The sequence below is a fragment of the Trichosurus vulpecula genome, chromosome 8 (assembly GCF_011100635.1).
Source record: "Trichosurus vulpecula isolate mTriVul1 chromosome 8, mTriVul1.pri, whole genome shotgun sequence".
NCBI lineage: Eukaryota > Metazoa > Chordata > Mammalia > Diprotodontia > Phalangeridae > Trichosurus > Trichosurus vulpecula.
Window position 1 is genome coordinate 12,751,504 of NC_050580.1, and position 25,169 is coordinate 12,776,672.

General features: G+C 49.8%; 1 protein-coding gene across 2 annotated transcripts in view; it reads left to right on the forward strand.

Moving 5' to 3' along the window:
- Positions 1-2,514: 2,514 nt before the first annotated feature.
- Positions 2,515-25,169, forward strand: part of RNLS (renalase, FAD dependent amine oxidase) — a gene marked incomplete at its 3' end in the record, with an annotated part of 227,271 nt that continues 204,616 nt past the window's right edge. For both annotated transcript variants that reach the window (XM_036736152.1, XM_036736153.1), the window contains 4 exon segments: positions 2,515-2,651; positions 3,363-3,468; positions 5,379-5,521; positions 8,249-8,407. In XM_036736152.1, coding sequence (XP_036592047.1) covers positions 2,534-2,651; positions 3,363-3,468; positions 5,379-5,521; positions 8,249-8,407 — 526 coding nt within the window.

Here is a 25,169-nt window from a genome sequence, read left to right on the forward strand (position 1 = left end):
ATACTCTAATCTCATCTAGCCTGACTCTGCTTTTTTTCAAGCCACCTTTAAAGGTCACTACCGTGACCACTACTATGGAGGAGGGACAGGAGAACTCTTGTCCTGACAAGGGGTGTGTGTGCTGTCAAAAAACTCCAAAGGAGGTGGAAGGAGGAGGGTATAAAAAAAGGGAACAGATAAGGTAGAAAGTAAGATTATCTGCATAGTGAAGCTATCTACCCATCCCCCAAGGAAGACATACTGGGGAAACACAAGGCTATCAGTGACACTGTCTCTACATAAAGCTAAATTTGTTTAATGACCTCACTGGGCAATCCTGATGTAGGAATCAAAGGTGGATTTCCAAGGTGGAAAAGTGTGACAAAGAGGTATATAGACATGATGGCATTCCATCTTTTACTCAGCTGACCCTCAGAAGAAACTTGCTGTTCAAATAAATCACAGACCCCAACTGGCATGAGTAGTGTTTGCCCCTGCTGGGATGAGCAAATTCCTTTCCAGCTAGCCAGTGAGTAAACAGATTCTGAAATCCTGGTGCCTGCATCCTGCTGGACTTTTTGTCCTTGAGGTTGTGATGAGAATAACCCCTTGTGAAGAATGTTTGATTGATGCCATGCTATGAAGGAGACAATGGCCAGTAAGGCAGGGAATAAGCCACAAAGATTTGACCAGTGGATGCTAAACTCTTTGTAACTCAAGACAGGGATGGCTGCAGTAGTGGGAGAGTTGACAAGATGCCCTTGGGAGCCTGACTGGACAGCTTGACTAACGTCCATGGGGATCCCTGTGATGACAAACGTCAGGACCAGAAGAGCTCTCCAGTGTCTGCAACCCTTCTCTGATTCCTGCCAGACCATCGGCTCCTTTGGCAAGAGCCTCCCCTCCTCCACTTTGGGCCTCAGTTCAGAATGATGATAAGTAGATACTTCACCCCACCTGTTCCCCAATAAGGTGGCCTCGGATAACGATGCCAGCAACAACACTGTCACTGCCATCCAAAACACTGATTTTGCCCCCACTAATCGCAGGTGTTCCAATGGACAAACATGTGGGGGGTATTCCTTTGATGCAGCACACAGCCAGGGATGATCCATGGGCAAGTCACCATCCAGGAGCTTACCTCTGTGGAGAAGCTTTCCACTTGTCAACGTTCTCCCATTTGATCTTCACAAAGCTAAGAAGCACAGGTGAGGGAGGTCATGCAGCACTATGGGAAAAAAGGTACCACTTGCATTCTAAATCTTGTTCTGCTACCAAAGACCCATGTGACTTTGGGCAAATCACTTAACTTGTCTGCAGCCTGTTTTTGTAAAATGAGGGGTCTTGCGCTGAAAGGATATTTAACAAATGGTTGTCGATTTGGTCTGTAGGATCCCTTCATGCTATCATTTGATGTGTCTGTTCAGATCAGGGAAGTGTCCTTAGCATTTGGTTGGGACTCAAATATTTGTTGAATTAATGAATGAGCAAATAAATCCTTAGTGACCTTTTTAAGACTGGTGACTGAAAAAATAATTAGAACCTTTTTTGTTGCGGAGCAGAGTGGAGTTGGTCAGTTCCATTCCAGGTACTTTTATTAGGAGCAACTGTTTTTTAAAGTTTGTTTTTCCCCAACCCACCATAGAAAAGAACCAGACAGGACTATTACTGTCTTCACTTCGGAATGTAAGAGAGAATTCAAAGTTTTTTAAAAGAATTAGGCTCTGCCAAAGTCCTCTTTAAATGCCTCCTCTTGGCATGGTAAGGACCTGGCCTGGAAGGAGGTGGTGACCGTGCAAGCTCTGACAGGTCCAACAAAATTGGATTTGCTCCAAGCTCCTTGTGGGTAGGGAAGTTTCCTTCTTCTTTTTTGTAGCTGAGGGCCCTAGCAGGCCATTAATGTTTGTTGGTTAACCCTCCCTGGGCTAAATTTGACCAGGTTCGTTCCCAGAGGTAAGCAGTTTCTGAGCCATAACCAGTCATGTAGCCTGTTTATCTGCCGAGGGATGGAGGGGGGGAGGGGCGAAGGAGGTGCCCAGGGACCCAAGTGTCTGGAGCAGAAAGCTGGGGTAGTTTGCATATGGACACAGCTTTTCATGATGAACCAAAGTAGGCATGGTATTCAGTAGGCACTTAATAAATGCTTGTTGACCTGACTCCAGAAGGGGCTCAGGCACAGGAAGCCGAAGAGGCACCTGTAAAGGGGAAGGGGGGTCTGGGGCCTCGGAAAAGGCCGGGCCTGGAAAAGGACCTGGGTTCCAATCCTGCCCCCTCCTCTCTCTGGGCCTCAGTTTCCAGACTGCAAAGAGGAGTTATCCGCGAGCACATCTGACAGGAAGCTCCTTGAGGGCATTGGGGCACCCGCGGGGCTACGGGCAGGTTGAGGTGGGGGCCTTAGCTCAGACCCCCCTCCTCCGACCTGTGGTCTCCATTGGCCTATCACGCGCCGGGGACGCAGGCGCGCACGCGCCGTGACCCCAGGGAAGAGGCCGCCTTGGGGTTAGGGGTTCACGGGGCGGGGCGAGGCGCCGGGGTTGAGCGGAGCGGAGCCGCCATGGCTCGCTTGCTGGTCGTGGGTGCGGGTCTCACGGGCGCCCTGTGTGCGGCGCTGCTGAAGCGGGGACAGGGACGACCCGTGAGCGTGGCGGTGTGGGAGCAGGCGCGCGACCCAGGTGCGTGCGTGAGGCCTGCCTCCCAGAGCGCCTTCCTCCAGCTCCCTCGGAGCTCTGAGCGCATGCGCGGCTGTGAGCTCATAGCTAGGCCGCACGTTTGAGGGCGAGGGGCTGGCTCGGAAGGGAGGGGGAGGGCGCGCATGCGCGTCAGGGCACCGCCTCGGCGTTCCTACACCGTCGGGCCCCGCCCCCACTCTCGCCTTTATTCGGCTGGGCCGGTGACGTCATCTTCAGGGCGCTTCCACTGGGCACACGCCCCTGGCCGGCAGCCTCCGTTCCCCATTGGTTCCTGCTTTGGGGGCGGGGCTTGTTCACACTCTAGGAGTCCCAGACCTTGGTGTGCCTAGGGAGAAACTGAGGCCCGGGGTGGGGGGGAGGACTGGGGTTGTCACATAAGTAGTAACTGGGCTCTTGGTTTTCGTGGAAGGGATCTTAGAGGTCGTCTAGGCCAAGCGGCCCCATTTTACATGTGGGGAAACTGAGGCCCAGAGAATGGTGTACGCAGGGTGTGAGGGGCAGAAGCGGGGTGACCGACCCCCCGGAGTCCCCCGTGCTGATTCGCTCCAAACCCCAAACTTGTGCGCTAGAAGCGGAAGAGGCCGTGACCTGGCAAAGCCCACCGTCCAGCCTCGGATGCCCCTGTCCCCTCCCCCAGCCCCCCAAAAAAGACCCCGCCCTCTGAACCCCCTCTGTGTCCGTCCGTCCGTCCAGGGGGAAGAATGGCCACGGCCCGGAGCGCCCGCGACCCCCAGTGCGGGGCAGACCTGGGGGCCCAGTACGTGACCCGCATGGCCCGCTCCGCCCAGCAGCACCGGAGGTGAGTGAGCCGGCTGGCTGGGCCGGGAAGATGCTAATGGGGCGCGTGGGTTCCTGCAGAGGGACGGTTGTTAAACGTTTACTAGCAGACCCCCGGTGGGCGCCCACCTGGTCCTTGTGGTTCTGCTCGTGGGCCGAGGCCGGGCCGTCCCTCTTGGCTCCTCTTTGAGGCTGGTAATGAGTCAAGGGGCTGATTTTTATCCCTTTACAAACATACCTGGGAACCCGGCAGATGGAGGTAAGGGAGCCCTAAGGTTTCAGCATAAAGTCTCGTCTTGTTAACGTTAACGGGACTACGTTTCACCTCAAAAGACACTTATTATGCCCCTACTGTTTACAAGGCACTGCAGATACACACGCGAAAGCGAAGAAACAATTTTCCTCCAGGAGCTTCTGTGCTAACCTGGCTTAGCCCCGAAGACGAACTATTAGAAGGCGATGGTGAACTTGGAGCCTAGAGAACCTGGGTTCAGATCCCATGTCAGTCACTTGACACGTCCAGCTTTGTGACCCTGGGCAAGTCACTTAACCCCGATTGCCTTTCGAAAAAAGGAAAAGGAAATCGAGAAGGCAGAAGAGCTAATACTGGGGACACTGGGAAGATGTCACGGAAGAGGGGGTGGTATCTGAGCTGAGGAGGGTATTCCAGGCCTGGAGGAGTTAGTCTAATTGTCTGGACCATACATTTTGTGAGGGGCAGGCTCAAAAGGGGGTGCCTGCCTCAAGGGTCTGTCTTTCATCCTGTGAGCAGTAGGGTCTTTCGTCAGGGAAGGGACGTGTTCAGACTGGTGCTGTAGGAAGATCATTGGGGCAGCTCTGTGGAAGATGGGGAAGACCGTGTGGCATCAGTGACCCTGGCGGCCTCTTGCTTCTCTGAAAGATTGGGTGCAGGTGGGCAGTAGGAGGGAGGGCAGCAGGAGCCCGGAAGCTTCACTTTTCACTGACTACCTGAGTTACTTTGAGCAAGTCACTTTTCTACTCTGGGACTCATTTTTTATCTGTAAAATTAAGGTGTTAGCTAGATGACCTTTAGGTGCTTTCCCAATCTGATCTGGGATCCTAGCGGTGAAGTTAAAACAGAATAAATTTGTATTGTGCTTTACAAATATTGTCTCATTTAGTCCTCACGACAACCCTGGGAGGCAAGTGCTGTTTACAGATGAGGAAACTGAGTCAGACCGGGGTGAAGTGACTTGGAAGTGGCTGAAACTAGAATTAGGATCCAGGCCTCCCGTCTCCTATCAAGCCTTGTTTGATGTGGGCTTCTCATTTTACAGATGACGGATCCCATCATTTATCACTCAACTGAAATTTCAGATCTTGAAAGTAGCAGGGTGACTAATGACCTCCCACGTTAGGCCCTAACCCCGGTAGCCCCATGTTCTCTCATCCTCAAGACTGCCCTTGTCATGCACACACTTGCAGAAAGAAATGGGAAATGCCTGAGAAAAGAGGCCTTTTGTCTCATGTGAAAGGGGGATTCTCATGTCCCTACCCTGCTCCACTCAGACTGTCAGTTTCATTTAGCATGCAGTTGTCAAGTTGGGGACATTGGGGATGGATGATGGATGGATGATGATAGATGGACGTTGTCGGGAGGGGGTCCCTGTGGCTCCTCCCTGGCAGGGCTCCTGTCCTCAAAGGCCTTTTTAACCATGAATGTCTTTGGGAAAGGGGAGCTGTCAGAAAGATTGCTGATCACCACTGGGCATTCCATCTACCAGTGAATAAGCATGAATTAATCGCCCACTCTGTAGGTGAATAAAAAAGGCACAGGAGAGCCAGTCCCTGCCTTTAAGGAGCTTACAATCTCCGAGCAGAAATTAGAAGCGGTAGCGATTCCCAAAGGGCTGATCTACTGTTTTGTAGTTCTCTGTGCTCGTGCTGACCATTTCTGTTCATTCATTTCAGTTTTTATGACGAGCTCCTAACGCAAGGAGTTTTGAAGCCACTCACCTCTGCCATTGAAGGAATGGTGGTGAAAGAAGGAGACTGCAATTTCGTGGCACCTCAAGGAACCTCTTCGATCGTGAAACATTATTTAAAAGAATCAGGTGGTATATCAGATTGCTTGCCATCTTGGGGAGGGGAGAGGGGAGGGAGGAATAGAATTTGCAACTCAAAATTCCAAAAAATTGTTAAAAATTGTTTTTACATGTAATTGGAAAAAATAAAATATTTTTTTAAAAAGTGTTAGGTGGGCTCCAGGTTTTTCCTTAAGAGATTGGGCCCTTTTATTATTCCTTAAAGTCTGGGGTTTGTGATCATTCCATTGGCCAGCCCACATAAATTCACAGAGGACAGAGAGGAGGAGTAATTTGTTTCTCAGTAGCAAGTCATCTCTGTGAAGGACCCATTTACTAACTCAACAAATGTTTATTAAACTGGGGATCCAGAGACATCAAAACAGCTCCTGTCCGTAAGGGGCTTGCCCTCTAATCAGCTTCACAGTGGGAATAAAGTCAGCTGGACAGGCAGCACAATGGGACTCCACGACCCTGGCACAGTGGGAGGCTGGATTAGATTGGAAGGCGGGGTCTTGGCTTCAGACCCAGCCTCAGCCCCTCTTCATCTCCCAGCACCTCAGGGTCCTCCTCCAGATGGTCTCCGTTTGTTAATCTTGTGTCATAGTTATGTGGAATCCATTTCTGATGACTTAGTGGTTAAGTGTTAGTGGACAGCTACCAATGGCAGGCTTACTGAATATTCCCATTTGCATGGTCTCTAGGAATTACCCTGAGGTTTGTTCCTGTACTGGTTTCCATATAAACTACTTTGACTGTATTTTTCTTTTTCATATGAAAATGCTTAGGAATTTTATGGGGAATTGAAAATATTTTAAAAATTACCTCAAATTTTCAAATATTATTTCTAGAAGATCATGGGGTAAAGGCTGATTTCTCTTGACTTTTCTCAAAATTAGTTTTTGTGTTTTCTCATGAGGGGTACTAATCCAAAGGGATTTGAATTGGATTACCTTGAGGAGCGATGTTTTTCTTTTTAGTTGTTCGGAAAATTCTTTTTAATCATTGAGTCTTTGTAGTGTGATGACAGTGTGTCTGGGTGAGTTGAATCTATTTCTGTCTGGACTCATGGTGAATTCTGTTGTTATGTAGTGTCTCCTTTTATCTTGCTGTTTCTGGGAAATTTTCTCCAGCAATTGCCTCAAACATGTTGTTCAGTCTTTTTTGGAGGGGGGAAGGCAGGACAATTGGGGCTAAGTGACTTGCCCAAGGTCACACAGCTAGTACATGTGTCAAATGTCTGAGGCCGGATTTGAACTCAGGTCCTCCTGACTCCAGGGCCAGTGCTCTACTCACTGCACCACCTAGCCGCCCCCATTTGAGGTTGTTTTGGCAGAAATACTGCAGTGGTTTGCCATGTCCTTCACCAGCTCGTTTTACAGATGAGGAAACTGAGGCAGACAGGGTGAAGTGACCTGTCCAGAGTCACACATCGAGTAAGTGTCTGAGGCCAGACGGGAGGATGAGTCTTCTTGACTCCCGGCCCAGCACGTTATCCACTGAGTCAACCTGGCCCATCTGTAGTGAATTTGTTTTCTTATCACTTTGTCCCTTAATCTTTAAAAGAAACATGAGTTACAGAAATCTGAAGAGTAAATTCCTGTTTTGTTTGCTGCGAAGCTGACTGCGTCTCTTTCTTCAAGGGCACAGGTTGAGGACACAGCTCCCGTCTGCTGGATGTAACTCCTGGCCCTTGGTGCCGCTCAGTTTGTTTGTCATTGTTTTATGCAGTTCTGTGCCCTGTCCTTGGCAGGTCATTTACTGTTAAAATGGAAAGGAGAGAATGTGGGTTACATAGGTAGTGGCTGCGCTCCTCAGGTGGGAGCCTCTGCTCCATTGTCTCTTAGCAATTTTCACTCAGTCATTGAGGATGAAAGCCCTCCTCTGTACCAAATGCCACGCTTGTTCCGGAGGAAGGGGGTGATCTCCCCTTTAGGAGAGGCCTTTCTGCCCATCCTCACAAGTAGCCCACATCTCCCATCTCCAGGGCTTTGCCCTGGTTATCCCTAGTCCTCCAGTGCCCTCACCTCCCGTCATGCTCAAGCTCTCCCTTGTTCAGGAAGCACTCCATGATCCTTTGCCCCCACCTTGGGTGCCCAGCTGCCAGTGCCCTCCCTGGCTTCCTCAAGCCCACGTGTTCATTTTCTGTGTCCTGATGTGTGCCCATGCTCTCTCTCCCCGACACTGCAAGCTCTTTGAGGGCATGAGCTGTTTCCCTTTTATCTTTGTCTTCCTAGCCTGGCACCATGGCTGGCCCGTAGCCAATACTTAAGTGCTTTTTGATTGACGAATAGCAGGTTAACCCCAGCCCTTGAGGAGCTGAGTCTCACAAGGAGAGCTGCCCACAATTTGCTGACAGAAGCTGAAGATGTGTAGATGGTGATTTCTTTCCGTTTGCCTCTGGGAAGTCAAACATCCTTTGCTTTCTTAGATTACCCTGAGTGAGCTTTCAGAGGCTCGGGACTCCGTGGCTCAAAGGGGGTCTTCCATCTCCAGAGCTAGGATTCTGGTGACCACCAAGATGTGGAAGAACTCTTGTATCTTTGGAATTGAGGAGGGAACATGGGTGAATAAACTTAGTAAGAGATTGCTCGCTGTGCCTGCCCTCCTATGACCATGTACCCTCCCTGTAACTTTCTGGACAAAGGTGCCCCTTCTGCTCTCTATGCCGCCTACCTTAGGTCACGTGGCAGCTGATCTCAGAGCCGGCCCTTTTCTCTCCCAGAAGGTCTAAACCCAGCTTCCTTTTTATCCCAGGGGTGGAAGTCTCATATGGGCACTGTGTAACTGAAATCTACCTTAAAGATGACAAATGGGAAGTCCACAAGGAAGCGGGAGGCTTTGAGCAGTTCGATATCATCATCCTCACAATGCCTGTTCCCCAAATCCTTCAACTCCGGGGTGACGTCAAGAACTGTAAGTCTCTTCTTCTGAAATTTCCTTTGGGATCTTGGCTTCTTCCAGGAGAGCTAAGGGGAAACCCACCTTCTGATCTCAACAGTGGTTTTCAGGGTCCTACAGACTGGCTTGTGCACCTCAAACATCCGTGATCCGTTTTGGTATCACTGTGTTTCTGGAGCCAGACCCAGCATAACCAGAACAGTTGACCGTCCTTTCTTTGGCCCCCTTGTCCGTCGTAAGCCTGCGTTCACAAGTGATTAGCCACGTTCTTGCCTTAAAGATGAGGGGAATTCTCCACGCCTAGAGCCCCTGGCTTGGGCTGTACTGGAGCTGCCATGGGCTGGCAGAGGTCGCTGGCCTGAGCACATCAGGTCGTTGGCTTCTTCTGTTCTTGACCCAGGGGCAAGCAGTAGCTCCCATAAGATGAACCTGTGTTTTTCAAAGACATTTATCTGCTTTTATGTACGTTTGTAATCTGTTCCCCCCACTATCTCCATCCATTAAACATGTAGAAAGCAACCCAACCCAGAAAACAAAACAGAAAAAAGCTTCATCATAAACACGCCTCATCCAGCAAGACCAGTCCCCACATTAGCTGTGCCAGAGCACGTGTGTCTCTCGGCATTTTCCATTCCTCCCCTGGTTGTGTGAATGGCAGTGAGTGGGAGGTCTCCTCTTGAGGCCTAGGGGCTTGTTGGCTGGTGTATTGGGCTCCCCAGATGGTTTCTTCTGCAGGATGGATGGCATTGCATTCTTGTCTTAGAGGTTTTCCCAGTTTGGGCTGAAACTGGCAATGTCTTCATTTCTTGTGGCTCAGCCGTGTTCTGTTACTGTCTTGGACCACCCTTTGGTTAGCAGGATGACTCTTACTTTCCAGGTTTGGGCCTCTCAGAGCTTCTCCAGAATGTTCTGCGCAGAGAGGCCTTTGCTGTTTCTTTGATGTCTTTGGGGTATTGGTCTAGTCGAGTAACTCCAGGGTCATAGTCAACTAACCTGTTTATAACATAAAATATAATAAGCCTTTCCCCAGAAGCAGTGGTCACAGGGGCAGCCTCAGGGATGCTAAGAAGGGAGGAATGAAAGACAGGAGCCCAGAGGGCAAGGGAAGGGACTCTGAAAGCCTTTGGCAGAAGTTTGAGGCAGGCCCAGTCCCTGCCCAGGGCATAGATGTCTCAGGGGCCCTGGGAAAGCCAGGTATAGGCCATCTGACTGGGAGCCCCAGTAGGACCCCATGGTCAGGGGTTCAGGCCTGGAAGAGAGAGGGCAAAAATTACAGGACAGAGAAAGTGGTCCCAGAGGGTCCTTCAGGCTGGGGCCTCTCATGGCTCTGCCTGCATGTCACAAGCACATGGTATAGAAGGAATGCCACCCTGCCCCTGGCTCCCGGGCTGCTCCTGGACCCAGCACTCAGTCCCTTGTCTCTGGTATCTCTGTGGGGGGGCAGTTTGATATGGAGAGCTGGACGTTCAGTGGACCTTTGTACCGACACCTTGAAAGCCTCCCATGCTGGGCATCCGCCTCCCGTGCCTTTCCTAACAGCACAGTCACGTTTATAGGATGGTTGGAAGAATCACAAGCTCTTTCCAGACCTTATCTCATTTGGTCCTCCCAACCACTCAGTGCTATGATCCCGACCTATTGTCCCCCACCTCCCTGCCAATGTGTGTGAGTGTGTGTGTGTGCGTGTATGTATCTATCGCCCCAGGACAGGGGGCGCTGCCAGGAATGATGTCCTTGGAGAGGCAAAGCAGGATTAGAAGCTGTCCCTGCCTCGTACCTGGGCAGTTCTTGGGAGCACACACCTGCCCAGGCTGCTTGCTCACTGTCAGATGGCTCCTCCCTGTTGGCTCTCCCAAATCACTGGAGGTCCCACCATGTAGCCGTGTCTTTAGGCATCTGGTAAATGAATACTTAGGTTATGATTCAGGATTTGTAGATCATATATTGTGTTTAATTGGATTGGCACAGGCCATAAATGTGATTTATTTTTCTCTTACTCTCAGATTAAGCAATCTCTGATTCAGAAATCATGACCTATCCATACTCCTCATGTGGGGGTAATTACCCCAGCCAGGTGTCCCATGAGAACTGCAGTTGGGGAAGCTTCATCACCCTCCCTAGATCCAAAGGGAAGGTGACACCCCGGCCTCCTGGCTTTTGCTATTACTGCTGCCTCTGGAGCCTGAGGAATTGTGGCTTCTGACGTTGGGGTTTGGTGCAGGAATTGGAGGAAGGGGGTCCTTGGTCCCATTTCTGGGGCTTCCTGAGGGAGGGGGATGGGCTCTGAGCCACTGAGACAGAGCTCAGGATACATTTTCCCTTGAGAAGCATTATTCTTAATGGTGGTTAGGGTCCATTGTAATAATAGCATAATATAATAGTTCAACCACATTATGGGCCAGACAGGCTTTTGTGGCCTGGCTTAGAAACCTAACCACCATGTATAATAACATTTCAATGGAAAAGTACCTTCTAGGAGCCAAGAACTGACTAACAAATGAACTTTAATGAGCCCTCTATCTTGGGGACAGCCTATGTTTATGATCTGTTGCCAAGGTAGGGAGACACCGAAGGCAATGGCTTTCATTTGATTACACACATTTTCCCATCAGGAGCCCAAGGGAACCTAACATTCTTTGGCCTTGCTTTGGGGGTCGGGGTGCAAGTTAGCCTGGACCCCCACAGTCCAAGCATGGTGGGCACTCGTCCCCACTTCTGCTTTCTGTCTGAGGTGCTGGCTAGGATTCCGACCATCTAAGGATTTTGTTATGTACCTCAGCTACCCCAAGATGTATGATCATGGATTTCAAACTGTAAACAACCTTAGGAGCCATGAAATTGAGGGTCATTTCCAGGGAGATGTTGAAGGTCACAGAGCTTATGAAGATCTGTGTCAAGTCATCTGACTTCAGGTCCAGTGCTCCATCCAAATCACTACTCTGCCTCCCCCTTTTTGTGCAGACTTTGGGATGGCCCTGGTGGCTGAGGAGGTAGGGCAACTCTAGGCCTTTTGGAACCTTGCCATGCACTCTCTGGACCAGTTCATGGCCCTTGGGGAGTGCTGGGACCATTCTTCTCCCAGGCTGGGAGGGAGCCCTTGTTTGGGTGTGAGGAATGAGCTAGATCCCAGCCAGGCTGTCTGGTCAGGGGGTGGTATCGTATGATGGTCTGCACTCCTTTGAACGTGACTTCTGATTCCACACTCCGTGCTAGTTCCTGCAGTCCATTTGATGGCCTGCGAGAAGCCAAGAGCAAAGGCCCTTTTTCCTAGACCTTGAGACAAAATTTGGCTTCAGAATGAGCGCCAGCTGTTTCCAGAGGCTGGGGCACCCACGCTGTGTGTAGTGTGGAGCAGCTGGAGTGGCCCCTTGTTCAGAGGGGCCTAGAGTTCTTTGGGTGCCTTTGTTTGTGGGTAAAGCCCTTTCTCCTCTCGGACCTTGGGACAGACTTTGATGGGGGTTGCCAGATTCCCCCACTTCAGCCCAATTCAGCAAGGGGGCTCCCAGTGCAGGTCTCATTGGGAGTGTTCCCATGCCCAGGCAGGCTGCTGGTCCTTCCCCTCTGGAAAATGCCAATGAAAGGTCAAGCTGTGGAGGGGCTTCCTCTTGTGCTTCCCCGGGAGCCGCAGACTGGATCACATGCTGGTTGAGATGAGGGGAGGGAAGGACAAGGACAGGGCCAGCCTTGTTTTCAGAAACCTCCTGTGTCTGCCCTTAGGCCTTCCTTCTCCAGCAGTGGGCCCCAGGGCTCCCTTCCCTCCAAAACTGGGCTCTCTCTCCTGGCTCCATCCCTCTGCCAGAAGCTTTTCTGAATCTCTCCAGCTGCTAGGGAGGGAGAGTTGCCTCTCAAGTTGTCTGGTATATACCTTTGCACCCCTTGTCTCCCCCAGCTAGACTGTAAGCTCCTTGAGGGCAGTGCTGTCTCACTTGTGCTTGGTGACATTGACAATGGCCTCCTCTGTCGTACCCTTTGTCCTCCCATCTTCCTCCCCTTCCTGCCCTTCTCGCACCCTTCTCACACCCGGCCACTTCCCTCCCTCCTCACTGTGCTTCTTAGAACCCCTGGCTTCCTTCAGAGCACACCCCAAGGCCACCTCCCCCATGAGGCTTTCCCTGATCTGACATATGGCTGCTGGGATTCTCCCCCTGGACATGCCTTGTATTGGCCTTTGCAGCTTGGCATGCTCCTATTCCCTCTGCCAGTCAGGCTGCTTCATCTGCTCCTCGGGGTGTTTCTCTCCTCTCTGGCAGTGTTCCTCCCTCTCCCCTCCCATAGTTAGGGGGTCTGTCACTAGGCCCCCGGGCCATTGAGCTACTTACCATCAATTGGCTTTTTCAAAGAGGAGTTATTCAAAGATATGACCCTCTCCCCCAGACCATCCAGGTGTCTGGGAGAGAAGGCTCAGAAGTCACGTTCATGTCTAGGTGTTTAGGGTTGAAGGAGCAGAGCTCCCAAGAGGCCAAGGCCACTCCCAAGGTCATTGTGCTTCTGGAGGCCTTTGAACTAGACAGGCTAGGAAAGCTGCCCTGACCTCTGACCCCTGTATTCTTGTGTACCAAGCAGGGCTTCCTGTATACTAGCAGTTCTTAACTTGTGGTCCATGGACTTAGATTTCAGGACATCTGTGAAACCAGTGGGAAAATTATATCTTTTTTATGCCAACTTCTCACTGAAATATGTTATTTCCAGTGATAATTTTAGAATTTGATTGGGGCCAAGGTACTTTCCCTCTCTGGGCCTCGGATCTTGTCCTGACAGGGGGCTGATGTGACGGCCTCAGCTCTTGAGCCCTGAGCCTATGGGACACAGTTTTGGGAGTTATTGGCTTGGCTGGACCACCCTGAGGGGCAAGGTCCCTGTTCTTGCTCCTAGCCCTAGAGGGGCCAGTTTCATTAAATGACCCCTCCGCCCCACCTGAAGGTGAAGGGTGAGCTAGGTTATCATTTCTCAGAGACCCCTCTGGCCTCCCGGGTCTATAAAAAATGGGAAAATACCATGGGCCTCCTTCTTAGCTTAGCCATTCACGGCAGTCCTCTTTGGGTCTGGGGGTCAGGAGGTGTGGATTATCACTGCCATCTAGTGGCCTAAAAGGATATTGACTTTGTCCCCACAAATCTTAGACACCTTTCACAGAAGGGGCCTTGGAGATCTTTTGGTACCTCAGTCCACCAACATGCATTTATTAAATGCCCATGAGATGCCAGGCACCGTGCTAGACACAGGGGATACAGAGAAAGGTACAAAGGTGGTTTCTGCCCTCAAGGACCTTGTGATCTAATGGAAGGGACGACATCAGAAGAGCTATGCTCAAACAAGATGCAGATGGGCTGAATGGGTGTGCACCAACAGGGAAGGTGCTTGCTGCCTGCGGGGAGGTCTCTTCCAGAGGGTGGGCCGTGAGTGGAGCCCTAAAGGAAGCTCAGCTGTCTGTTTGATACAGGTGAACTGAGGGCAGCACCAGCAGCCAGGGCTAGGAGAGGCTGCAAGTAAGAGATGACATTGCAGCTGGCCCTCAGAGGAGCCCAGGGATCCTGAGAGGTGGAGGTGAGGGAGAAAGGCATTCCAGGGCCTTGCAGCTGGAGGTTTGTGGGGACCGGCCTGTAAAGGGCTTTAAGAATCAGAGGAGTCCATGTTTCATCCTCCGCTGTAGGGGAGTGATGTCGTCAGACCAGTCTTACAACATGTACTTTACCTCGAGTACCTGCAATGTAGGGATGTTTTACTGACATGAAATGAAAACCTGGTTGTCCAAGAGCAGTTTGACCCAAGCTCAAGAAGAAAAAGGCAGAGCACAGAAGCAGGCTCTAAATACTAGCTAGTCTTCTCATAAATCCAGAATTTTAGAGGTGAAACTCATCCAAACCAGACCCTCCAAAGAGCCCCCCTGCCACAGACTGGACAAAAGCCCTCCACCCCTCCTTAAGGACCCACACAAAGTGGGGAGGCCCACCATCTCCCACGGTGGCCCCTCGCACTTTCAGACACTCTGTCAGGATCGTTTACCTGAAGTCAAGGCCGAACCGAGCTCTTGAAGATTTACCCCCTTTCCTCCTGGCTCTGGCCTCGGGCTGAACGAAGCAAGGCCTCTGCCACCACCCGCACCACTGTGAGCTCACATCCGTACGGCAATTGAAGGTTTAGGAGGGTGTTTGCTCTTGTCTCTTTCATGGCAGTGTTGGCCAGCTTCTTTAGTTCTGTGGTGCACATGCAAAATTACCCTTTGCTTCCTATGTGTACGTGTGTGTGTTTGTATGTGTATGTGTGAAGGTCTTTAAAGACTCGCCAGAAAACACCGTTATCTGACAGACAGGATGAGCCGGGATGGCATAAGGCAGAGGCTTGGCCTTGGTCTTTGTCTCTCCCTCAGCGCCCAGGACTCTGCGCAAAGGAGATGTAATCTCTGGTAGATTGGAAGCTCCTTGAGGGCTGGGACTCTTTCTTTTGTCTTTATATCTAAGCATCAATAAGAGGGCAGAGTAGGAAGAGGAAGAGCACTAACTCTGGAGTCAGGGAACATCCATTCAAGGCCTGCCTCTGATGCTCATCCCTCCTGTGACCTTGGGCCAGTCCGCTCACCATGCTAGGCCTTAGCTTCCTCCCGGGCCAAATAAAGGGATTGAGGTCGATGGCTCCAGCTCGAGACCCAGGATCCTATCACAGGCACTTTTGAATTGAGACGCGTTGGAGAAAGAATCCTCTCCTCAGCCAGACCAGGCTCCTCATTGTTCCTGAACATTGGATTTTTCATTTCCTGTCCCTCTAGCTTTGGTCGTGCTCTTCTCTCTGCCTCAAGTGCCTTCTTTCCTCTCTTCTTTTCCAAGACCCACCTTTCCTTCCAGACTTCTCTCAAATCCATTCTCTTTGAGGAAGCCTCATTCCAACCACCCTAAGACTCCCAATGACAGGAGATTGAGGCATTGCCAGGCTGCTGCCAGATCAGGGTGATTTCCTCCATGGCACCAAATGCTACAGGAGAGGCTGGAAATAAAGCCAGTTGAGTGTGGCCCATGAGAGGTATTTACTGGTGAGTGGAAGGACAGAGGCAAGGTCCTGGACTATGTGCCAACCTGCCTAGAAGCCAGCAGGCATGTAGGTAGGGAGCTGGCACACAAAAAGACATTCCTTCCCTTCAAGGAGCTTACATTTTAATGGGTGGAGACAAGTAAAAGGAGTGTGGGCAGGAGGGAGAATGAAAGGGGGGTGTCAGAGATGTTGAAGTCCCCAGATTCTGAAGCACAGGCAGGTGGACTGGCCTAGGCTCCTCTCCAAAATGGCAGCCCTGCTCACAGCTCACCCCTGGAAGAAGTGGACTAGCAGGGCACTTGGCTGTTCCAGGATAAAGAGCTGAAGGAGAATCCAGGTGAGACAGAAACATGGGATTGAAGACTGGGCAGGTAGAAGCACAGGAGAGCACTTAAAGCACTGACTGCCAGTCGTGCCCGTCTGTCCCTGTGCCCATTACTTGCATGAGTTTAATACAGGATCCCATCCAGCACCAACATTCTTTGATTCTCTCAATTTTAGTAATGAGTCACTTTGTCCACCACACATTATTTGTCTAGTAACGAGACTGTCCACTCCGACAGACAATACAGTCTTATAATGGAAAAAGAACCAGGCTTGGAATCCGAAGCCCTCTGGTGGAGCTCTGGTTCATCGCTTACTTTCTAGCTGGGTAGCGATGAGCAAATCACTCTGTCTCTCTGGGTCTCATGTTCCTCATCTATGAAGGAAGAGGATTTGGACTGGATGATTTTCAGAATCTTGTGGATCGAGCATTCTGCCATCCTGTGAGGCATTGTTAGCAGTTTTGAGCTAAGCAGAAGAATCTGGGGGAGGAGGGAGGAGGAAAGCTGCCTCCCAAAGGTCAGAAGCCCACAAAGATCTGGAAGGTATTATTTTTTTAAAATAATGATTGACTAGAAATATAAAATGCCAGTGAAGGATCTGAGAGGAGCAAAAGAAGACTCGAACCTTGGTAAAATCCTTTTTGGAGCAGTCAGACTGAGAGAGACAAGGACAGAAATGTAGACAAGCACAATGTCCATGTCAGTCAACTACCCAAGAGTAAGCCCAGATCAGAGGCTGGATCATCCCTCCCCTTCATATCTAATTGGGCTTCTTTAGGTTAAATATGAAAGAAGAAAGTAGTATATTTTAGGAGTTCTTGAAAAATGACACCAGTGATGGCTGTGGTGGAAATCTACACTTTACTGTCTCCATTCCTATATTCAAGTCTAAGACTAGATGGTTCCATTTCCACTAAGTCCAGATCAGATCCCTGGAAAATACATAGTTCTCGGGGCTTTTCTAGATCTACAAAACAGAGTTTGAAGGGAGTGTGCAGACTGTGAGTTTTCTACACTGTGGTGGCAAACACCCGTGGCCTGTCCTGGCCCTTTGTGTTGTACCCTGATCTAGCTCTTCTCTAGCATCTCCTCCCCTATCCAGGAAAGCCACAGAGAAAGAGAGGTTCATCTGTGTGAGGCCTTATTCCTTTTTTGTGTCCTGGGCCCCTCTGGAACAGGCTGGCAAAGCCCCTTGAACCCTTCTCAGAATAATGCTTTTAAATGCCTAAGATAAAATCCATAGGATTGCAAAGGAAATGGGTCATATTGAGGTAGTTATCAAAACAGTTTTAAAAAACCAAGGTCTTGGGTGGTAGGTTGAGAGCTCTAAGGAGAGCTTTTAAATCACCTTACCCTGTAATCCATCTCTGATGGCAAACTCTGATCTCTGAGGTCCAACAGCTCACACCGACCATGCACAAAAAATTCAGTAGGCTCGCTTCTGTTTGCCAGACTAACTTTGTACATTCCCACCCTAGGATTTTTGGAATCTGGTGGCTTTGTCTAAGTATATCATTTGTTTTAGGGTGACTTCTGAAGACTAGGCTAACCTTAATCCATTGATCACTACATGTCTATGAAGTGCCAGTCACTTTGCTAGGGTCTGGGCATAGAAATTCTGAAGTGGAAGAATCCCAACCTTTAAGAGACTGGTGTTGAGCCATCCTCTCAGTCACCTTGTCTCTCCTCCTCCCTTGTTGGGTCGCTCACCTTCCCTCCTCCGTTTGAAGCCCTTCTTAGCTCACACGTGGACTCTTGCAATAGCTTCCTCATCAGTTGCCCTGCTCCTAGGCATTCCCCTTTCCAATCCGTCCTTCACATAGCTGCTCACATCATTTTCTTAGGACACAGGGCTGGCCATATCACGCCCTTGCTCAGAAGCCTTCACTGACCTCCTTTTCAGTATGCGTATGATTTTGTCCGATAAAGTGCGAGCCCCTGGAGGGCAGAACCTGCTCCGTGTTTGCTTTTGTACCCAGTGCCTGACGCGGCGACTCGCATTTAGTAGGTGGTCGGCAAAGTAAATGTTGAATTGAGTTGTGTTCTTTGGGGCTTTTTTATTTCAGACAGTCGGTTTTTGAATGTGGATTTTTGGGTCTACACTGCCCGCAGTTATCTAAGGTCCCTTCTTTTTGGGTCTACACTGCCCGCAGTTATCTAAGATCCCTTCTAGCTCTGGGTTCTGTGATTCAGTTCTGGTGTTTTTCAAGCATCTTAATTGTATTTGGAACCATCCACAAAGCCCTGTCATCTTAAAGGGCAGTGTTGCTATTTTGTTTAGCCTGCCTCATTGTCTCCGTGTCTCTGGTCTCTTCTCTGTCATCCCCCTTCCACCCCCAACGTGAAATGCTGTGCAGCTCTTGTGAAAGCTGGTGCTTTGAACAGAGCTGGGCTTCCTCCCCACGCAGGCTGATTCACACTTTCCATGGGTCAGGGCTTTTTCTTTTTTTGGGAGGGGGGGATGTTTGTTGTTTAAAAGGTCTTCTTTGCCAGCAAGAGTGAACAGTGGTTCTGTTTATATTAAGAAAGTGCAGGAAAACCCATTCCTGGCACAGTTTGTTAACCCTTGGATTTCAAATTCCTATCTGCTTCACCCCTAATACAGTGAACGCTTACGGTAAATGCCATATTCGATGCCGTTAGCACCTAAGAATCCCTGCTCCCACACAGGTAAAGGCCTTCTTCTGTATGTCCCTAAGCAGAGTGCTTGATGATATCAATAAGAATTATTTGGGGTGGAGATGGACAACACGTCCCTATGAGGGCTGACTGGGTTGTGCAAAAGAAAGCACTGCGAGGTTTTAAGAAAGGGGACGGGACAATGAAACCAGCCCGGGGTGCATTTACTTCTCTGTACTGCTGTGTGATCCCTCCGGGCCTCAGTCTCCTCACCTGTAATATGAAGGTTGGCTTTTACAAAGAGAAAGCTTGACCCAAGGGGGAGAGGGCAGGAGAAGAAGAGAGGGGCTTTGAATGTGACGTGGGAGAGACCGATGAAGCCACGACGGTCATTTTTCTCAGTAGATTCAGAGACAATGTCGTCTGCTGTGAGGGGGCCATTGGGGGTCAAGTGGAGAGGTTGGAGCAGCCATTGGTGAAAGTGAGAAAAAAGAAAAAGTGGGGTGCGCGTGTAATAAATGCGATCTTACGCGTCGCAGCTTTCTTTTTACAAAAGAAGGACTCTGGGCTTTACGAGTTAACCTCGGCTTTCCCCGCGTCTTGTTGCCATTTATAGTTGCGGTAGTAAGTGTAGTAGATGTGGTTCCTTTGGCTCTCCCTTGTTCACTCTGCCACCTCATTCAGTGATAGATGTAGAGAAAGAGAATCTTAGCAGTCCTCCAGTCCAGCCTTTTCATTTGACAGAGGGAGAAAACTGAGTCCCAGAGCAACGGAATGATTAGTCCAAGGTCTCACTGGTAGTAAGTTGCAGAGCCGGGATTGAAGCCCTGGTTCTCTGACCTCATATCCCCCGTTCTTTCCACTGCCCCACATTGCCTGGCTTCTCATGTTTCTTCGAATTCTTCGTATTCCTCATTTGACAGTAGTATTGCAATATATTTCACATGTCAAACTTTGTTCAGCTATTCCCCAGTCATTGGACGTGACGATTGTTTCCACCTATTTGCTGTTATGAACAATGCCTCTATTAATATTTTGATACATATAGGTCACTTCTTATGAGTCAGACAAAGTATTTATTAAAGCACCATGTGCCAAACACTGTTACTACATCTTTAGTCGTCCCAAAAGTCCCAAATCACTAAAGGTCCAAGGTGGAGGAACAACTTTGGAAATATTCCTGTATAATTTCAAATTAATTTTCAGAATGCTTAGCCAGTTTTACAGCTCCACCAGCGATGCGTTGGTATCTTTGTCTGCCTGTGTTCCCCGCCAGCATTCATTTTTCCGTTTTTTACTATCTGACAATTTCATGGGTGTAAGGTCTGACCTCTGAGTTGTGGTCGTTTGTGCCTCTGAGATTTCTAGTGGTTTTGATCCCTTTTAGATGTTCATGGCTCGTATTTCTTCTGTTTATTCATCTTTTTTAACCACTTAGCTAGTGGGGAATGGCTCTCAATCTTACAGATTTATATCAGTTCCCTAGAGATTTTGAATGTTGGATTTTTATTAGAGATGATTTATCTAAAATGTTTCCTTAGTTCATAGCCTAACTTTTTATTGGCGATGCATCTAGTTTGTTTGTTCAAAGCGTTTTTTTAAAAATTACAAAATAATTTGTCTTTTATGCCGGATTCATCCCCTGTCCACAGTTGTAAGCGATTCAATTGTTTTCCTCTTAACTTTTTTAACTGCATGACTTGTTAATATTTACCTTCCTTCTCCATTTGGAATTTGCTGATACGGTAGAGTGGGGCTCTAAGCTCCTTTTCCCACCTAATACTGCCCCTAGAAAGAGTTCTCCATGCTTGTGCCAGTTGGCCGATCCAAGTGGAGCTGCTGGCCCCATTCCCTTCCAAGCCTCGCTTGGCTCATCTGTTCCCCAGGGGGACTCCTCTATTGTTACTACTTTACAGTATATTTTCAGGTCCGGTAGTACTCATATTTAATAGGAGTAACTCAGTCATACTGTGGATGGAGTACTAGACCCGGGGTCAGGAAGACCCGAGTTCAAATCCAGCCTCAGACCCTTACAAATGGGCAAGGCAGCAAGTCACCGAACCTCTATACCAGTTTGTTCAGCCGTAAGATGGAGGTCATAACAGCTCCTTCTTCACAGAGCTATGATGAGAACCAAGCGAGGTCACAGTTAGAAACTGCTTAACACAGTGCCTGGCCCATCTCGGGGGCTGTAGAAATGTGAGCCCTTAATACCCCTTCTTCCTCCTTGACCTTTTGTTCCATCTTGATTTTTATAAAACTTTGTCTAATTCAATAAAGTATACCTTTGCAGTTTCACTGGTAGAGTGCTAAATAGTATCGTGTTTACTATGATGATACATAGATATAATAAAGATGGTGGTGTTATATTAGACATAAAACACTGACTCTCCTCAGGGATCTTTCTTTATAGCCGTGAAAATTCTTTTGTAGTTGTGTTTATATAAATTCTATTTATGCCTTAATAATTCACCTCATAAGTGCCTGATGTATTTTGTTATTATTTTCTGTAGCTTCTTGGTTTCCTACATGACCGATTGGTAGCCTGGATTCTGCCATTTTGCTGAAGCCCTTTGTTGAGTTAGTCATTTTTGCGTTGCACGGAGCTGAGAAGGGGCAGAGACCCTGTGGGCAGGAGTGGTCGGCAAAGCTGGCTCTGAGCAAGAGGTCTTGGCCTTGCCTCGGGGTCTGACTAGGATGGGGCTTGTGCCTGGTGCTGCCAGCGGGATCCTGGGCCCTGGTGCGCCGTGTTTGACGGCCAGTCGTTGGCCCATCTGCTGGAGCAGAAGGTTGGTGTTGGGAAACAGAAAGCATTCAGGCAGCAGAGTAACTCTAAATCCCTCTTGGGTTGAGCCTCTACAGGGCACTTTCAGGGAGATAGTACAAGTATTTGTATCCACGTATGACCGGTGAGGAAACTGAGGCTCAGTGACATCATAGGGTAATAGATTTAGGAAGGTCGTCTGGTCCAAGCCCCTCATTTTATCATCGAGGAAACCGAGGCCCGTAGAGATGAAGTGACTTGGCCCAGGTCACCCAGGGAGAAAGCAGATCCAGATTTCCGGAGTCCAAGCCCAGGCACTAACCACCAGGCAGCACTGCCTCTCTAGGTGGTTGAGGCCAGTTTGAAGAGCACCTGAGATGTTTGCTCAAAAGAGAATGTTAAGAGAGACTGAGTAAAGCAAGGCTTTTGGTTTCTTAGGGGGATTAGACTTAGTGTTTAAATGCCCAGTGGTTCATTGGAATGAGGGTATTGGAGACAGTGAGCTAAGGCTTGAGAAGCGCTTCGCCCATGCTGCCTCCTTTGGTCCTTCCACCCCCACCCCCACCCCCCGTGAGGCTGTGTGACCTTCAGAAAGTCACCTCACCACTGGGTGCCCACAAATGGTACTAAGCCTATATGCTGCAGAGCCCGTGCCCGAGCAGGACAAATAGACATGGTTTTTCTTTTATAAAGACTAAATATCTACCTTTGTGCCTTTGTATTTTGCTGATTAAAAGCCCAGGAAAGAGAAGTACTCTTGCCCCGCCCCATTGCTGTAGTCAGTGGCCCGTCAGGAGGCCTTCGGGGCCCTTGCTCCCCAGCCGGCAGCAGGACCAGGCGCCGGGAAGAGAATCCAGAGTGTCTTCGACTTTTCCATCTTGTTTTGTCCCCCCAGTGTTGTGCGTGGCACAGGCTCCTCCTTGTCTTTCTTTGTGTGGGACTTGAGCAAAGATGCCTTGGGGGGCTGCTACCGAGGGGCTCTGGGCCCAGGGACACCATCACCTGGCAATGCTGTTGTTACCTCAGTCACATCCTTCCTTGGCTTGTGAAGACAGGATCCACACGGCGGGCTCCAGGAGGGCACCAACATCAGCTCTTGCTCCTCATCCCTGGCGCTCTGGGGCTCCATGCCAGGGCCACCTGCCAACCGTTCAGGGTCCGACTCAGAATGTCCCAGTGACTCTCAGGATCTCTGGTATTGCTTTGGCATTCCAAGTCCTTCCTGACCTGGTCCTTTCCTCCTTTCTAGCCTTCTTATGCCTCAGTCCACTCTTCACACTGCAGGATCTTGCTGCTTTGGCCCACTTACAGGACCTCGAATGTGTCATACCCCTCCTCCAGGCCTTTGCACCAGCTTTCCCCTATTCCTAGAACACCCTGCCTGCTCATTTCAGTCTCTTCATTCCTGGTTCCAGAATTCAGTTCAAACCCAGCTACTTCAGGAGGCCTTTCTCCCCTTCCCAGATCCCCTTCTCTAGCCTGTAGGTAGCTAATGGCTTACATGTTGTCTGCCTCATTAGGGTGGGGGCAGGAACTGTCTTTCTTTCTGCTTTCGTTTGTATTCCCAGCATTTGGCACAGTACCTGGCACAGAGTAAACACTTAATAAATGCTTCCTGAGAGACCAGGTGGCTCGGGAGTTTGTCGTCTTATGCTGACAGGTTAAGGGGCTCATCCGAGGTCACGTGCCTGATATCTGTCTGAGACAAGACATGAGTGTAGGTGTCTAGGCCTGCCAGGCCTGCTTCCTGCCCATTCTTCTGTCCTGCTTCTCCCTGACCGTCTCTTCGGAAGGGAGAGTCCTTTCCCATTGGTGAAGTTCTTCTTCATGTCAGGACACACTGACCAGCTGTAAAAGGCTGTCTCCACTTCCTGACACTATTGTGCCAGTGACCCATTTAGTGGTGAATCTTTACAAAATCATTTCATTTCAGCAGACTTCTGAAGGGCTCAGAACATGCAGGGCACCATCAGTGGAAAGGTAAAAGGCAGCAGTCTCTGTGCTCAGAATGTCGAAGGTGCGGTAAGGGATGTCAGTGACTTAGCAAGACAAATCACTATCAGAAAATCCAACTGAGGCAGTGGTAGCTTGGCTTGAGAGCCAGGAAGGCTCAGGTTCAAGTCCCTCCCTTTATGCATGTGGGCTCAGGAAGATGCTGACTGCCTGCACTGTGGGAGGGAGTTTCCTCTCTTGGAAGTTCCCTGTTCCAGTAAGGGCACAGGTGTAGTCCCTGTCTACATCCTTAGTCTTTGTTTGTAGGATCAGGAAGAGCTTCTTGGAATAGGTTGTGCCCCTGATGACCTTCAAGGATTGCCTCAGGAGGATGGACGTCACTGAGGGGTGGCCTTTGCTAATGAGAGAAGGTGCAGAGCCAGAGGAAGGCCCAGCAACAGCTTGTCTGGAAGAAATAAGGCTGGGAAAATAGATTGGATGGGGGGGGGGGGTGGAGCCGCCAAGGCAAGGACCAGTAGTTTTAGCCCTGGGTAATGAGGAGCCACAGAAGGTACAGAATGGAGAGCATGACCTGATCACACCTTTTGCATAGGAAGATCATTTGGTGGTGCAGAGGACAGACTGGAGAAATAGTATTCCAGGAAGCTCATATTGTGCTCAGTAGAAGAATGAATGCATGCATAGACAAACAGATACATTAGTTACATAGGGCCTGCGACATGCCAGGCACTGCTCAGTGCTTTTCAAACATGACTTCCTTCCGTCTTCACAACAAACCTTTGAGGTGGGGACTGTTCTTATCTCTGTTTTACAGATGAGGAAACAGGGGCCAAAGGGCTTAGGCTGCTAGCCCAATATCCCCCAGCCAGCCCCCAGAGTCTGAGGCTAGACTTGAACTCGGGTCTTCCTGACTCCAGGCCCAGCCCCACCATGAGGGGTGTATCGTCAGCCTACTGTCCTGGAACAGCTCGTAGGGGCGTCACACCAGGATTGCCTCCGCTTGCTCTCGGTCTGCTCTCTGCCTGTCCCACCTCGATACACCTACTTCTCATATCACCGCGGAAGCTCTTGGAGGGTGAGATTGGACCTCCCAGCATGCAGCCCAGATCCTGGCACACAGAGGTGCTTAATAAGTGTTCTCTGATGGTGTGATGGATGCCATTTAAAATGCTGGCATTTCCCCCGATTCATCATTGAAATAGTGTAAGCAGAAACACCACCCAAATTCAGGTTTTAAGTCTGGGTCTTTCACTTGCTTTGTTTTCAGCATAGCCCAGTTTTCCTGGACAGGTGGGACAGCAAGGCAACCTCTGACACCTCCAAGCACGTCCGCAGACCCTCCAGGACTCTTGGCCCCCCTCAGTAGACTGGGAGGTGCACAGAGAGCTGACTGATGGAGGGAGTTTCTCCGTCTGAGAGTTCCCTGTTGTAGAGCAGGCCCTGTCCCCATCTCCTACCATTGTTCCTCGGATAGCCCAGAGAGCTGGTCCATCAGGACAAACCTCCCAGACAGACCCTGCAGACAAAGCGTGAGCGGGGCCCACAGTGAAGCAGGAGGAAGCCAGCGGGCTGCCTTATACTCAGACAACAGCATGGGTTTTCACTGAGGCCGAGCCTCTCCCTGAAACACCCTCTTTTGACAGCAATATTCTTCCAGTGATGGCTTCAAAGCATAATATATCCAGTCTCCAGGGAAACAAAATTATGGGTCATCCAAAGGGCAGTGGAGAGCTCTATGTTCAGTGCAAATAGACTGTGGCATATTTCCAGCAACAAATCGCAAAACAAAAATGATATAAAAATATATTGTGGAAAAGCTGAATGATGGTCCTGTAGTGAGAGTGGGGACTGATAGTCCATAAAGACCCCCCGCGTCCTGCCTGGCTGTCCCTCCCTCCCCCATTGGAGGATTTACAGGATAACCTGGACAGGAGTTGCCTGACATGAGATATGTGGACAGTTTCTGAATTTATACCTTTGGAGGGAGGCTCCCCCTCGGTAAGATCATAGCTCCGTCTCATGGTCCACTGCAGAGAATGCTGACTCCTCAGCTGGAGGGCCTGGCTTTAGGTATCACCTGTGTGACCTTGGG